This window comes from Fringilla coelebs, assembly GCF_963513975.1.
Source record: "Fringilla coelebs genome assembly, chromosome: 2".
NCBI classification, from domain to species: Eukaryota; Metazoa; Chordata; class Aves; order Passeriformes; family Fringillidae; genus Fringilla; species Fringilla coelebs.
This window is the reverse complement of record NC_140029.1, coordinates 101042060-101056450: the sequence shown is the minus strand read 5'-3', so window position 1 is coordinate 101056450 and position 14391 is coordinate 101042060. Positions and strand designations below refer to the sequence as shown.

The 14391-nt window shown below is 40.4% G+C and overlaps 1 protein-coding gene across 2 annotated transcripts in view; it reads right to left on the bottom strand.

Moving 5' to 3' along the window:
* CMSS1 (cms1 ribosomal small subunit homolog) overlaps nucleotides 1-14391 on the bottom strand; it is a 221600-nt gene that overhangs the window by 14081 nt on the left and 193128 nt on the right. The window contains exons 2-3 of one of the 2 annotated variants that reach the window (XM_084226557.1): nucleotides 6679-6779; nucleotides 1982-2053 (exon numbers count right to left, since the gene is read on the bottom strand). In XM_084226557.1, coding sequence (XP_084082683.1) covers nucleotides 1982-2053; nucleotides 6679-6779 — 173 coding nt within the window. The remainder of the gene's footprint in view (nucleotides 1-1981; nucleotides 2054-6678; nucleotides 6780-14391) is intronic. The other variant, XM_084226558.1, reaches the window with a different exon arrangement.

Below are 14391 nucleotides of genomic sequence, written 5' to 3'. Positions count from 1 at the left end.
CTGTTGTATTTTCCTGCCATGGAACAAGTGTCATCCCAAAGCATGACCAGAGGCCATGGGAGCACAGCCAGACTCTCTGTGAGATCCACAACCAAACCTCTCCATTGTTCTTCCCAACAACCCCAGATGCTTTTCCCCAGCCCTGCCTCACAAGCTGCCTCTGAAATGACCCACATTGGGGAACCTCTGATGTAGCAGACAGCAAGACAGATCTATCAGGCTCATTTCACTTGGTAATTCAGTGTAATTCACAGGACTGTTACATCATTCATTGTACCACTTGGTTCCTTCAGAAAAATTATTGCCCTCTGGAGGGGAGAAGCCTGATACAACGAGAAATTCTTTAAGAGCAAGAGCAAGGACACGTGAGCAAACTCTCTTCCTTCAAGGAGTGCTGTGGGGAAATGTTCCTCATGCAGGAAGTTTTGATTCTTTTTCTTCCAATTCATTCCAGATGCTTAAAAACAAAAGGGCTTTCCCCCCTTTTCCTTACTTTTGGAGACAGCACTTTGTTTAGAAGCCAGAGATCAACATAATAAATGTTTCCTAATGGGATTTTTTGACAGGCTGTGTATGTCAGCTTAGTGGCCCACTGAAAGCAAAGGTGTAAGTAAGCAGCTGCTGTTTGCCTGAGAATGGGGTTTCTTGCTATGTGGGTTTGCCAGCCTCTGCCATGGCATACCTTCACTCTGGCTCCAGTTGAGTGAGCGCTGCACTTACTCTGCCAGAGCCACATTGAAAGCAAAATCCCACTCTTCCCTCTTCCCATTCCCTGGATGATTAAGAGGGCTAACATAACATAAAAAGGCCACCCCTCAGCCTTGTGAGGGTGCCAACTATTTCCAGTCTGTCCCCCTACAGAAAGACAATTAACTTGCCTGGTGCCAGATAATCTCCATTTAGACTGCAGGGTGTGTTTGTTGTTGTGGGTGAGGATGGAGCACGGCCAGAGGGACAATACAGAGTATTTATTTATACACTTATGCAGAGAGGAGAAGAGTGAACAAGGACAGTCCTTGGCTCAAAAGATGGAACAGCAGCTGCAGCCTGACCACACTGTGGGAATGGGGCAGATTCTGCAGCAACTGAAGTTCCACCTTTCTTCCATACAGTCACCCTTTCCTGGTGGGCAACACTTGCAAGTGGGGTGTAGACATACACAACCTGTATGTAGACATACAGAACCGGGTGTTGGTTTCTCTGGGTCTGGATTGAGGGCACTAGAGACGGTGGTTCATGTTCAGACTCAAGTGTTCATTATTTCTTATCAGTAAAACAGTCTCACTACTGAGTTTGGCAGCTTTTCATTAGAAGGCACAAAATGGCTCACAATCTCTTGTTACAAGGTCTTTTAAGACTAAACTATCCAATTAAGAACTGACACCTAGATTGTTTTCCCTTTTAACCCAGTAACTGATCCCTGGAAGCCCGCAGTGTGGACTTTTCTGCCCAATTACAAAATGCCACCCAAACCCAAGAAGAAGAAGGAAGAAGAAGCATGAAGCAGAAATCCAGGATGAGACCCTGTGCCTTCCATCTTGCTTCCATCCACAACATACTAAAAATCCCAAAACCTTAATTTCTCACCAAGTGATACACCTACACTACTCTCTATAATCTATTTCACACTTTTGTGGGTTCCAGTCTACCTTGAAGTCTAGGAAATGTTCTCCATGAATGAGGGTCAAAGTCAGTGCTCCCCTGGGGATCAGGGCACCCCAGAGCAGACAGAGAAATATTCCTGGTGCCCTGGGTTTCCACAACAACCCTTGAGTGGAACACAGACAGTGCCACAGGTCAGGTTGGGAATAGGTATCTCGAGTAAGGTTTAAAAACTAGGATTTTCTCTTCTTCTCTAAAAGAGGCTGCAATATTTTGACCACATTACTTCTCATTACCACGGGGTTGTCCCCATTCTGCATCTTGCAGCAGCATATAAACCCACTGGCCAGACCCCAAACACACTCTGGGACACTCATACCTTCTTCCTCCTCTTTGCCTTCACAGTGCTCTCTTGCTTTTCTTTGGGCTGACTTAAAAAACACTCTGTAGGCTGCAAAACACATTGAAAAAAAAAGAGTTAAGAAAGAAAAGTCACCAAAGGAAGGCAAAGGAGGTATGAGCAGATACAGAAACGATAATGCTGGGCTAGGAAAAAAACAATTAAATATGAACTTCCCCACCCGTAGAAGAAATCAAATCCTAACAGTTATATGTATATAAAGTAATTTTGGAATTGAGATTGCTGTTGCAACCAAGAGAGGGAATAGAAGAAGAGAAAACTGAAGCATTCAGGGTGTAGTCATAATTCCATAAAATGGTGAAAAGCACATTTTGATACATTAAAAAAATCAGGGGAAAATATGAACAAAATCTGCCACTAAATTTATATTTTTAATCTCTGCTACTGTGAATGATAATTTTTCTAAACTTTGCCAGTGGTGTTCTAAAATAACTGGGTCTAAGGTGGGCATCCAGACAGTAAAAATAACATGGAACTGGGCACGATTAATTAGAAACAATCAGGCTCTGAAGTTCCTTCTACACTAATAATACAAAATTTAGGAAAACATGTTTCAAATTTGTCCTGCCCCATTCTTGCTTTGACTTTTCATAGCAGGCAGGGTCAAATACACACAAGAAAAATACATGGTGCTATCATTAACCCTCTTTTGTGCCTGAGTGAAGAGGCTGAATTGGTCCATTTCTACCAGAGTCCCTGTTCACATAATCCAGGGCTAGGATGTGACTGTAGCCACCTAAAATTGTCCAAAACAGAGGAAGCAAGGCACAGACTTCTCTTGTTTTGAGTGTAGCAATTCTCTTTTCTGTTGCTTCTTAGGGCCTTCTACCTAATGGAAGTGTACATTTATCTACACAGACAGGCTTTGGAACTTAGTAAGTGACTTGCTGAAGAGCAATGGGAAAATAGGCTGAGCTGCAGGAAAATGCTCCACACCACTATGATGCATGTGGCTGCAAAACTCTGCTCTTGTGAGAAAATGTGGAGAAGACTCATCACACGGAGCATTAAAAAGCTCAGGAACAGCAAATCCAGCACTTCTCCCTGGGGAAAGCCTGAAGGAAAAGTATCAGCAGGAAAGGGAGCCTAGCTGAAAGTCAGAGAAGCTGTTCCTTTGTTGCTTTGGGAAGGCAGCTTCAGTCAGGCCAAGAGGGACGAAGGAAAGCTAAGGGGAGTTCAGAGCATCTGGGCCTTTCTGAGCCCTCCTTGCACTGCCCCACCTTAACAGAAGGACACTTATGGCAGCTGGTGCTAAATGACCCTACCCAGCACACTCCTGCCCTTCCAAGCCCACTCTCACAGCTTTATCAGAAGCATTTTTTAAGGTTTAATTGTTTATGTTACGCCTTCATTTCTCTTTTCCTCCCCACTCCCCTTACTAAATTAGCTATTAAAACAGCTAACCACCATGCTCAACACAAATAAATGACCTCTTACTTTCTGTGCCGTGATGCAGCCTCAGCCACTGCCCTTGCCAAGGTGGAAGTATTGTATAGCAGTGGCACTGAAACTGGTTGAGGATTGAAATGAAATTTAGGAATTACCAGAGAAGGTTTGGCTGGGGACTTGCTAGAGCTCTACAGCTGGAATGTAATGCAGCCTGCATCGAAACCCATGAGAAGTTGTGATAGGGATTATATCTTGCCTCAACAACAGAAATCTGTCCCTGTGATTTTCTCAGCTATAAACAAAGATTATCTTCACTAGAAATGAAGGGAATGACTGCAAGTGGAGACTCACTTTAATTAACAAAATTGTTCCAGAGTTAATATAAGTTTTTGTTGCTTTATTTTTGGTTTGTTGCTATTTTAAAAATCTCTGTCCTGACTCTGATCAAGTGTTTTTAAAACACCACCATACGTTTCTTCATTCCTATCCCTACCATTAGCATTCCCAGACATTGAGACTGAAACAGAGCTACCCTCTGCTCTACTCTTACACATCCCAGCTGTCTGTACATACTTAAAGGCCATTAGCCAGGTGTTTAAATCATAAATTTTATGTTCAACATCATATTTTATGTACAGAACAAGCCTTTGCATTGCTTCAGTCAAGGGCTACCTACAAGCAATTAAAAAGTCAGAGAAGGGCCAACCTGAAACTCTGTCCTCCAGCAGAGCATGATGGTTCCCTATCCCAGTGGTGCTTTCAGCATACTGAAAAATGTCACTCATCCGCTTTGGGCCCACTTCTCCCTTCTTATACAACATGAACTGCTTTACATAACTCTGCAAACACTCCCAACTCATATCTGTATGAGCAAAGAATGAAATGTGCCACACAGCTGAAAAAATTTCTCTGAAAGAAAAAAACTTCTCACTGTTAAGCCTTCATTCAAATATTTAAAAGTACCACCAAATGCCATGGCTTCTTTTTTGAAGGTAGTTTGTAACCCTTTCTTTCAACAGCCACAGAAACAGCAGGCAACACAAGCACACAAGCAGGCTTGTAGTCAAAGCCTTGCTTCCTTAGAGAGAAGCATGTTAAGTGTAAAAATTGCCTCCTTTACACTGCATATAAATATATTTAGGCATATATATATCATGCCTAAATGATTAGCCCAGCAATAGTAAATCCATGTTATTCAGACATTAAAAATTGTGACATAAAAAGAGAAATTTTTTGGTGGTGAATGGCTGTAAACTTACATGTCTTTGATGATCTGTAGTCTAAAATATTTCAGCATCTGATCTATCCTGAACTTCTGACCCTTATCCAAGCATTAGTTGCCTACCTACTCATGCAATAGCTCTTTGCATGCCACCCTTAAGAAAAGGTCATTTGCATGCTTTTCTTATGCAAGACACAAAGCAGACAACCACTGTTTTTTGACACGGCTCCCTCGTGCTCTGTGTTTTTATGCTATTTTTACATGGAAATTCTTAAAATGCAGAAAACAGGAAATTTGTGCCGAGACCAGTGATTTATGAACTAAAATGTCATAAATTCCTTGTTTGTTAATCATACACAGAGCATAAAATATTTCCTGTATTATATTTCTAACATGCTTTTTTTCTTTTCATGTTGCCAAAGTGATGGGAAATTCAAATGTAGAGTGAAAACAGTCTTGCATGTGTGTGAAAGTTTACATTCCAGGTCAGCCACATACTCTGACTTTTGGGGTTTGTGACAAAGTAAACACATCACTGCATCACTCAGACTGGAGAGAGATCACTCATTTCACTGTAAGCCTGAGGACAGCCTGCAGACAGGGAACATGGATGCTCATAACTCTGTTGGATTGTCTCGTGACAGGCTTTGAGGTGCCAAGTCCATTGCAGAACAACTTCCAGCCTCTGAATAAGGCAACATGAGGAAAATGGGTTTTGTTATTTGCACCAGAACTACAAAACCACCAGCTTTCCATAAATAACTCTGACTTGGTATGTCTACAAGATGGGCAATAACCCATCCATGACTTTGAGCTCCCATAAAGCTTTTCCCTCTTGCAGTTTCACATCTAAACATCAAATTACCTGATTCCAACATGCAGGCTGATATTCTTTATATGACAGAAAGAGCAGTGGCAGGTGTTCTGCTACAGCTGAGCAATGCCAGGCTACCTTGGTAAGTAACTTGTGTTGGCTATCCTTTCTAAGGCTCTCTTAAAAAGGGTCAAGCAACCCTTCCAAACTAAGTGTCTTAATCTACTTCTAAATGCCTAAGTGAAAATGGTGATAAAAGGTGGCTCCATAAGAATTCTCACTCCTCAGCATCTGACCCCCTGGCAGAGCATGTACAAAGGCAATACAGCTTTCTCCTGTATTGCTTGGTTCTCTTTCCTAATCAAAACATTGATCTCATTCAGATATTTGGATCACTTCACCTTTGGTCTCTTTGGAAAGACACCCAAAAGTATAGTAATTGCTCCCATGTTGTTTACACTTCTCTGTTACAAAAAAAGAACATCCCTGCAAATGGCTTTCACTTGGGCAGTTGCCTAGGCATTACAGAGTGAATTTACTATTGACCTAGGGGTCAAAATTGATATCCATAACCTCAAGCAGAGATAGCTTCCAATGTAATTTTAGCTCTCCAACAGCCACTCAGTCAATTCTCCTGGGCAGTATGAGGAAGGCAGAACAAATTTACCTTCAAACAAGAAGCTTCATAAAATCAGCCAACCTCCAGATGACTTTTTCCCTCAAACTGGGGTGATGCTGATGTTCCTTGGCATACTCCACGTAATGCTGAACAACACAGATCCTCTTGGCATTAAATTAAGGTTTTAGCAGTGCAAGGGTAAGAAAACATCAATCCATGAAGACCTAAATTCTTTTTCACTTGGACCCTGAACTGGGGACATGCTTGGGTAGATAATCTGTATAACAAGTAAATATAGCTTTCCAGACTTGTGTGTGCAGGGAAAGGGAAAAAATTGCAGGGGAGGATACTCAGTAGCACCATTCAGGTTTGTACCACTGGACATCACTTTGTAGGACAGGCCTGGCAACCTCAACTCACACAAAACGAGTGTGAAGCTATTGCTGAAATGGATCACTTCCAAATAAGGCAACATAATTTTAAAAAACCCCAAAAAGCTAAACAGATCAGAGAGAGTGAAGAAAACTGTCCCTTTACTGAAAAAAAAAAAGGACATTATGTTTCCCTATTCATTACCACTGTTTTGCTAAACAATTACTTAATTTACAAACCTGCTTTCTTTTCTTTTTCACAGCAGGTTTGGAATCTGAATCTTCACATGTTGCTGTTCTGTTTTCACTCGCTTTTTCAATAGCTTCATCATCTGAAGGATCTAATAAAAAACAAAGAAGAGTTCTAGTTACTGTTTTTCAAATCCATCTACCCATCTCTGCATTCAAAAACAGGCATAAAATCTCTAGCTGAAAGGTTGTCACTAGAATACGATCTCATGATTGGCAATAAATACAGCTGTAACAAATATATTCTTCTTGCTAAGTTTGCTGATACTTCTTTCAAAATAAAGTTATTTCCTCCTATTAAAACAAGTCTTGTAGATGAAGGGAAAAAAATCCAAGCAAACACATACAAAGATGCATGAAATCCACATTCCAAGCTCCCAAATGCCTTACTGACACACATTAAAGAGGAAAAATTACAAGACTGGTATAATGTTCTACTGTATAAAAAATGTGCACACTTCCTGCAAGTACATTTTAATTGTGTCTCTTACTTCAGCAATAATTAGACAAAGGCACCACTCTCAAAGTTTGAGCAGAATGTCCACAAGACTAACACACTCTTATGTTTTAAAAGACAACTAATTAAATTCAGGTGTCTCTACCCATTCTCTTCTTCATCTCTTTTATCTACAGAGAGACTTTGGGGAAAAAATAAATGCACAGCAACAGCTCCCTCTAACAGTGCTATAATAGTGCTTTAGATGTATTCAAACACAGACTTTTCTACTGGAGACTGAGTTACTTCCCTGATTATTGCCAGAAGTGTTTTCATCCATCAAACTGAATTAATTCAACTTCTGTAATTGGAATATATCTGCCCAACAGGTATGCAGTCATTATTGCAATATCCTGTATTCCAAAGCTGTAAATTCACAGCTTCAAGATTAAGTTATTTATTTTGAAAAGAGAGGAATAGAAGGATTTCTTAAGCATCACCTAAAGTATAAATGATATAACTGTACGTATGCATCACTAGTTGTGAACAGAGTAAACTGATGGCCAGAGAACATGAGAGAGAGAGAATCAGTTACAGCTGGTATTTACAAATTCCATGTTGAAATAGCTATCTACTGAAAAAAAGGTAAGTGAAAGGATATGTGAAAAGCATGCAAAAGAATTTAAGCAAAAGGTAAGTAAAGGCATGAAAGAGGGGACGGAAGAATCTCTATTAATCCACAAAAGTAGCATTACATATTATATGGCAATAAGGCAGTGGCTTTAAAAATCCTAATGTGACAGAATGGGTAACAAAATGGGTACATACTTATTCCTAGAAAGATACCATCTCATAACCTTCACTCCTTTTTCCCACCTTGAAAAGCCTGTGTAACAGTCCACACCCTAAAGTTGGGGTCTGACAGCTGTTAGGAGTTCAAGAAAGTTAAGGCAGTTGAAAGATAGTAAAGAAAATCAGCGAATGTTTTAGCAGGTTGGATGTCACTTGCCATGAAATCTTACTTGATATAGACTAGATTCTTGGCAAACCACAAGAGCTTTAGAAAGAGAGCAGCAACTGAGAAGAGAATTTGTTTTCTGTTCAGTAAGAGACTAAGAGACTCCCAAGTGAAGAGGGTAGATAAATATGTTAATGAACTTAATTAAAACCAAAATAAATGCCATGGAAGAAATGACAACACTTGTTTGTATCTCAATATAGAATGAAGTCATTCTGAAATCTTAAAATAGGAATTCACCAAGAAAAGCCCTCGCTTTCCAGCTCTAGAGCAAATGCAGGAATGTGTGCAGCAAGTGAACATTACAGCTCAGCTGACCTGTCTGTTTCATTCTCCTTGCAGGCACAGCCTCAATCAGAGCTGAATGGACTGCGGCCACACCAGTGCCAGAGCCCAGGCAGAAATGATGTGTCTAGTCCTGTACAGCCCAACACATGGCAGGAGGTGAACAGGGCAACAAAGAAAGCTCAAAGTTTGTTGGACAAAGCTTTTCCTTACATTCCAGAGCAAATATATTTCTCTTGAGGATGTCCAAGTGCTCCTGTACCATTTCCTGCGTATTCCTCTCCAAAGTAACTGTGCACTTATGTCCCCCAGCCACTTTGAAATCACAGATATAACACTTTGTTAGAAGAAGCTGAAAAATCACATCATTCAGAATACTCCAGAAAGTTGAAAAGGTGTCTTGGCAATTCAGTGTTACCACTGGCCATGACCACGGCCTTGTTTTCCTGTGGATCACCCTTTCCCTGGCAAATTTATTGCGCTGTATCTTGGTAGAGCAGCTTCTGTATTTAAGGGAGCCATCACTGACTTCTGTCTCACTTGCCCTGACTCCAGAGATACTGAAAGAGCGACCAACTTTGACACACACCAGCTCCACACCCCCAGGGTCTTGGACACAACTGCATTGAAGCAGGCTGTGGAGAGATGATATAAATGAAGTACATCAAAGAAATCGGAATTGCCTCTTCATCCCTCTTGCTCACTGTGCTGGAACCCCAAACACCCACTCCAAAATGAATTTGTGCATGTTTCACTGAACTGAACTGCTGTGTGAGCTCTTTCCAGTGTTTCACATTGAAAATAAATGAGAATTGCATCAAATAGATTCAGGGGAAGCTGTCTGTGATCTGCAAGCATTCCTTCTGAAATCCCACTTGGCATGCTCTGAAAGGCAAACAGGAGTTGTGTAAGTCTTAAATAACCTCTTCTCATTCTCACAACTGAAAGACATGCTGCTAGCAATAGCAATCTAAAACTGGACAAATGGTTTCCATGATCTGAAATAGCCTGACAATGTACCACCTGTTCACTGCTCATTTAAGTTTTGGACAGCACTTCATGGTACAACGTCCTCTGCTCTCAGCAAGAAGTGACAGGAAAGGGCACAGACTCAGACTCAACAAACATCAGTTCAAATCTGAGCATGTTTCTGCAGTATCTTTATTTCATACAACTGAAGAACTTTCTATCTATTGCAGAAACAATCACTCATGTCCCAGTCAGGACAGCAGCTCATCTCAAGCTGTAATTGTTTGTGACACCATGTCAGCCCCTGTGATGACAGCAGCATTTTGTTGCAGGCATCAAAGTACCACAGGCCAGACTCTGCCAACCATGCTCACATTAAACTGTGTACCTTTCTCTGCAAATAGTTACCTTGATGTCAGTGGGGTTACTCACAAAATAAATCATAACTTGATGCAAATCTATGCAGAAGCTCAGAGATCACAAGCATGTCTGTAACAGACCAGCACTGTTTGCCCTACTTTGAGGTGTTGAGCTTCCCAGGAGACCTCTCTCTGCCAGAACAGGAGAATTCACAAATCCTTCCTTAATAATAAGCTGGTGGAAATGCAGAACCTAACAGATTAATACAAAGTTGACTTTCATCTGGCTTGAGGTGCAAAGGAGCGGGCAGGCAGGCGCTGACAGGACACACTGCTTGCAGGGTGATGCTGTTGAGCACAGCAATTCTCTGCCTCTGCTTTCCTGAGACTTACACCATTTGCACAGCCACAAGGTCATCCAAGGCATCAGAACAGTCACAAAATGCTCTCAACACAGAAAAAGAAATGGGAATTCCACAACTCTCCACATGTTTTGCTTTGGTATTACATCAGCAGCATGGCACATACTAACAGGCTTCCCAGTCGTGAAGTATTTATATTTGTTCTTATTTTGAATCATGCAAAAATGGAAAAAGCCATTTCTGCTTCACACATGCACACACACACAGACTTCTTCATTTATATCAATCACTGTTTAAAATCATCCAGTGCATTGGTTTCTAACTTCTTTCAAATTTAGTACTAACATATACATGTAGTCTAAGGACATCAATATGTGTACTAATTACACACATGTAAATACTTGTATTAATACATACACATCTGCATACACATTCACATAAAAAGTACAGAGATATTTAGATAATTTAACAGGTTCCCTTTAATAATCACCTTTATTAACTAATATATTCACAATGAATTAATATTTTTTCATTATTTACTATTGTATTTTTAAAGGCAAACAAGACCTTAATGATGTAGGATGAAATGACATGTGCTTTGATGTGAATGCAATTTTGTTCATACAAAATAGCTGGTACATACAAATTTGCATTTCCTAGGCTGATTCACCGTTTCTGAGACTTCTGACCTTCACATGCCACTTTTCTACTCTGAAATTAACATAGGAATTATAATGACAATGACAAATAATTAATTCCTGTAAGAACCAAGGCTGGCTGAAAAAAGGGAAACTCTTCTTGGCAGGACACTTTCAAATGCCCCAAACTAAACAAAAAGTTATGACTGAAAATAATCTTAAAATTCTTTGGGAAATGCAGCTTGTGGCTCAAGTCAGCCCACGACTGAAAAAAGGAAAAATGCAGCTCACAGAAATTATGCCAGCCATGGGAAGCCTGTTACAAGACAGGAATATAAAAAAAACAAAAGGAGCTTTTTAAGAGAGGAAGGTTCTTAGGCAAGGTTCTTAGAACTCTTCATAATGTAGGAAAATTCAACAAGCAATTAAAAAGAAAACTTGGAATAGAAATATCTTGTTTTGCATACACATCCAAAGATAAGTGAGAGAATAATTTCTGTTAGGTGTTTTTTTGGTTTGGGGTTTTTTTTTGTTCTGGCACTAAGCAAGATCAGGCTTGATTGGAGCCCAAAAGGCTCCCAGTGACAGAGGCCAGTACAGGACAAGTTCAATTCTCACCAATGAATTATTCTCTGTGACAAAATTTGAAGGGAACCTGTTTTACATGCCCACAAGGGAGAACCCCTCAACTTTTATTTGATGTATCCGCCTGCAATCGGACATATTCTGGGTCAGAAATCCCTGGTTTTTTCCCTTATGCTTTCATCAGGGCTGTGTATCAGTACTAAACTAGAATTACATGAGAACAAAGTTTGTACAAAATTTATTATGCTCCCCCTACCCTTCCCCTTTCTGATTTCCATCCTTCTCTGCCTGTTCTAAAACTGTCTCATATCTGAAACCGGATTTTAAATAAAGCCTCTGTCCCCTAATTTTTAACCAGAAATTCAGTACACTGTGGATACAGGTTTTGTATTTGTTATGAGCTCTTTTTAGTATCAGATATGTTACAGGAAATTATGTGCTTGTCATTATTCTGGAGGTGGGCAAAGTCCAGTTTGGGTGTGCTAAGATGGATTAATTTCAGGCTGATTTGTAACTGGTATTTTTATTTACTGGTTGCTTAAATTTTACTGATTTGTGTTCATTAATCTGGGGCAAAATATTTAGAGTTCTCCCACTGCTAAATTCAGTAGATTGAAACACATTTGGTGCCAATTAAAATGCCAAGTGTGTTGGGCACATCTTGAGACTTTTCTTAATTGCCATTTTTCTTTGGGAGGGAGGGAGAAGAGGGGCAGATAAAAAAAATTCTAAGACTTCCTTATTATTCTCAGTTTTGCTGTTAAAAACTGGCCTCAATCTTCAGTGAATCAGATTAAGCAATCTCAAAGTCAACGCACTACTTGGAACTTTTCTCACTGCATCTCTCCTGTTTGTCCCATCAGGTACACACAGTGCAAGGTCAATTAAACTTCTGTAAAATGTAACAGCTGTCAGCAAAATTGGCTCCCAAGCCCCTGTTCATCCTTCTCAGCTGAGAGGGCTCCTGCTGCCAGCAGAGTTGTGCTGACCACAGTAGCTGGGCTAAAAGTGCCAATGACAGTATTTTACAGCACACCCCTCTCCCGGAGGCAGCAGAGTACACAGGGCTCAGGCAGGTCCTGCCTTGCTGCCCACCAGCACCCAAACAACAGGTGAGCTCTTTTAAATGCAGCAGGTCTGGCTGGTGGGCTGGTTAACTAAGAAAAAAGGATTAACACACTTCCCTGACAAAAGGGAAAGGTTCTGCATAGCAGTGGGAAAAGGAGGTAGAGAATTCAGCATTTCACACAGTCCGAACCTAAATTACTCAGCTGTGTGTCACCAGCACAGCTAACCCCAAAAAGAGGATCTCTTTCATGTCTACCCAGTCAATCCTCCCTAAATTCCCCCTCTGTAGGCAGTGGACAGCTTTGATTTTTCTTGTTGAGAAGGCTAATAATAGCTCAGATACTCTGGAGCCCATGGTGTAAAGGCAACTGGCCAAGCAATAGCCATTAAGCTCTTTTGGGGACTTCCAGACCACAGAATGGCTAAGAATGCAAATTTTATTATTAATATGGTTCTTCAGACAAATTGCTGGCTATTTATCATGGCAATACTTTAGAAATTTCTAGTAAATGAGACAAAAAAAAGTTAGACACAAAAGCAATCTGTCCTTGGGAAGATCACCACATAACCATTGCATTAAAAATAGCTATGACAGTGTCAGCATCCTTTTCTTTTCTCAGATTGCTCTGGCTAAATTAGAAAGGGTCCCCTGGCAACTCAAGAAAAATAAGTAATTCTCCCCATCACAGGCATGCATCAAGTGCAGTGAGTGGCACAACTGAGAAATCTAGATGACACATTACAGAAAAAAATCCCCAAACAACAAAACATCTCCTTACCTCCTTGACTAAGGATTAGCAAAATAATTTAAAGCAGTAGAGCAAGAAAAGATCTAGTCTTGGAAATCGATTCAAGAACATATACTCACAAGAAATGAAAAAATAGAATTTAATTGTATCAAAAGACATAACATTACAGCTTAATGGAAAACTTGGGCAATTTTTGCAGTTTAGCTTTTGCAAAATGGGCACATGAATCAAATGAAGTGCCTTAATTCATAGGGCCTTAAAATATTTGGGGATTTTCACCATTTAAAACTAAAGAGGGAACAGCGAATGCACTGGTACCTGTTACTGTCACTAAAAAGCACAAAGCTGCACAGAAAGCTGTGTTGCAGGTTATTACCAGTTATCAACCATTCTTCTGACTTTATCAGCCTGCTGCAACAGAGACAGAGCTGCCTCTGCTCAGACTGAGACAACCTCCATACGCATGGTGCCAGGGCTCCATCATCCCAAACCACGCACAGTCCCCCTGATCCGGGCAGTTTTGCCTTCCAATCCCTACAAACTAAGGAGATCCTTCCCAAAACAGGTGCATTCCAGCACAGCAGTAAGTTTTGACGTCTGCAAAGATGCCTCAGACTGCAGACTTTACCTTTGCCAAGGTATTTGAGAAAAGGTATTTCCAAGTGTGCTTGTGAGGCACACCTGAGGAGCAAACAGTGTGGGACTCAGCACAGACACAGTCTTATCAAAGATTCAAAGGAACTTCAGCTGTGTCCCAACAGGTAACATTCAGATAAATATAAGTTTCTTCACAATCCAGCCAGGCTAAGCCTGTGCCAAGCCACTCTGTAGGATTCTGTAGGAATTCCCTGTAATAGCTCCTAAGGACTGGCAAAAGCTTACACTACAAAGTCAAAGACAACATTCTTCTGGAAATGCAAACTCTTTCCTGGGGCAGTTTGAAAGGCATATCTAGCACAAACAACTATTTTTGCCTGATAAATCCTTTGACAGGATGTTCAGTTTAGGTTACTCTTCTTTACCCTGATGGATAATTTAAATTAAAATCACTGTCCATTCAAACAAAAAAGAAAAGATCTTAAAAGAATAATATCAAGTTGATTTTCATTATAATCTGATATGATATAAAAAATGGTTTTTTATCACAGACATAAGTATCTGCAATGCAAAGGATTTCCCACAATACATTTCTAACAATTACATCTCCCCCTTTTAAAACACTTTTACTTTAATAA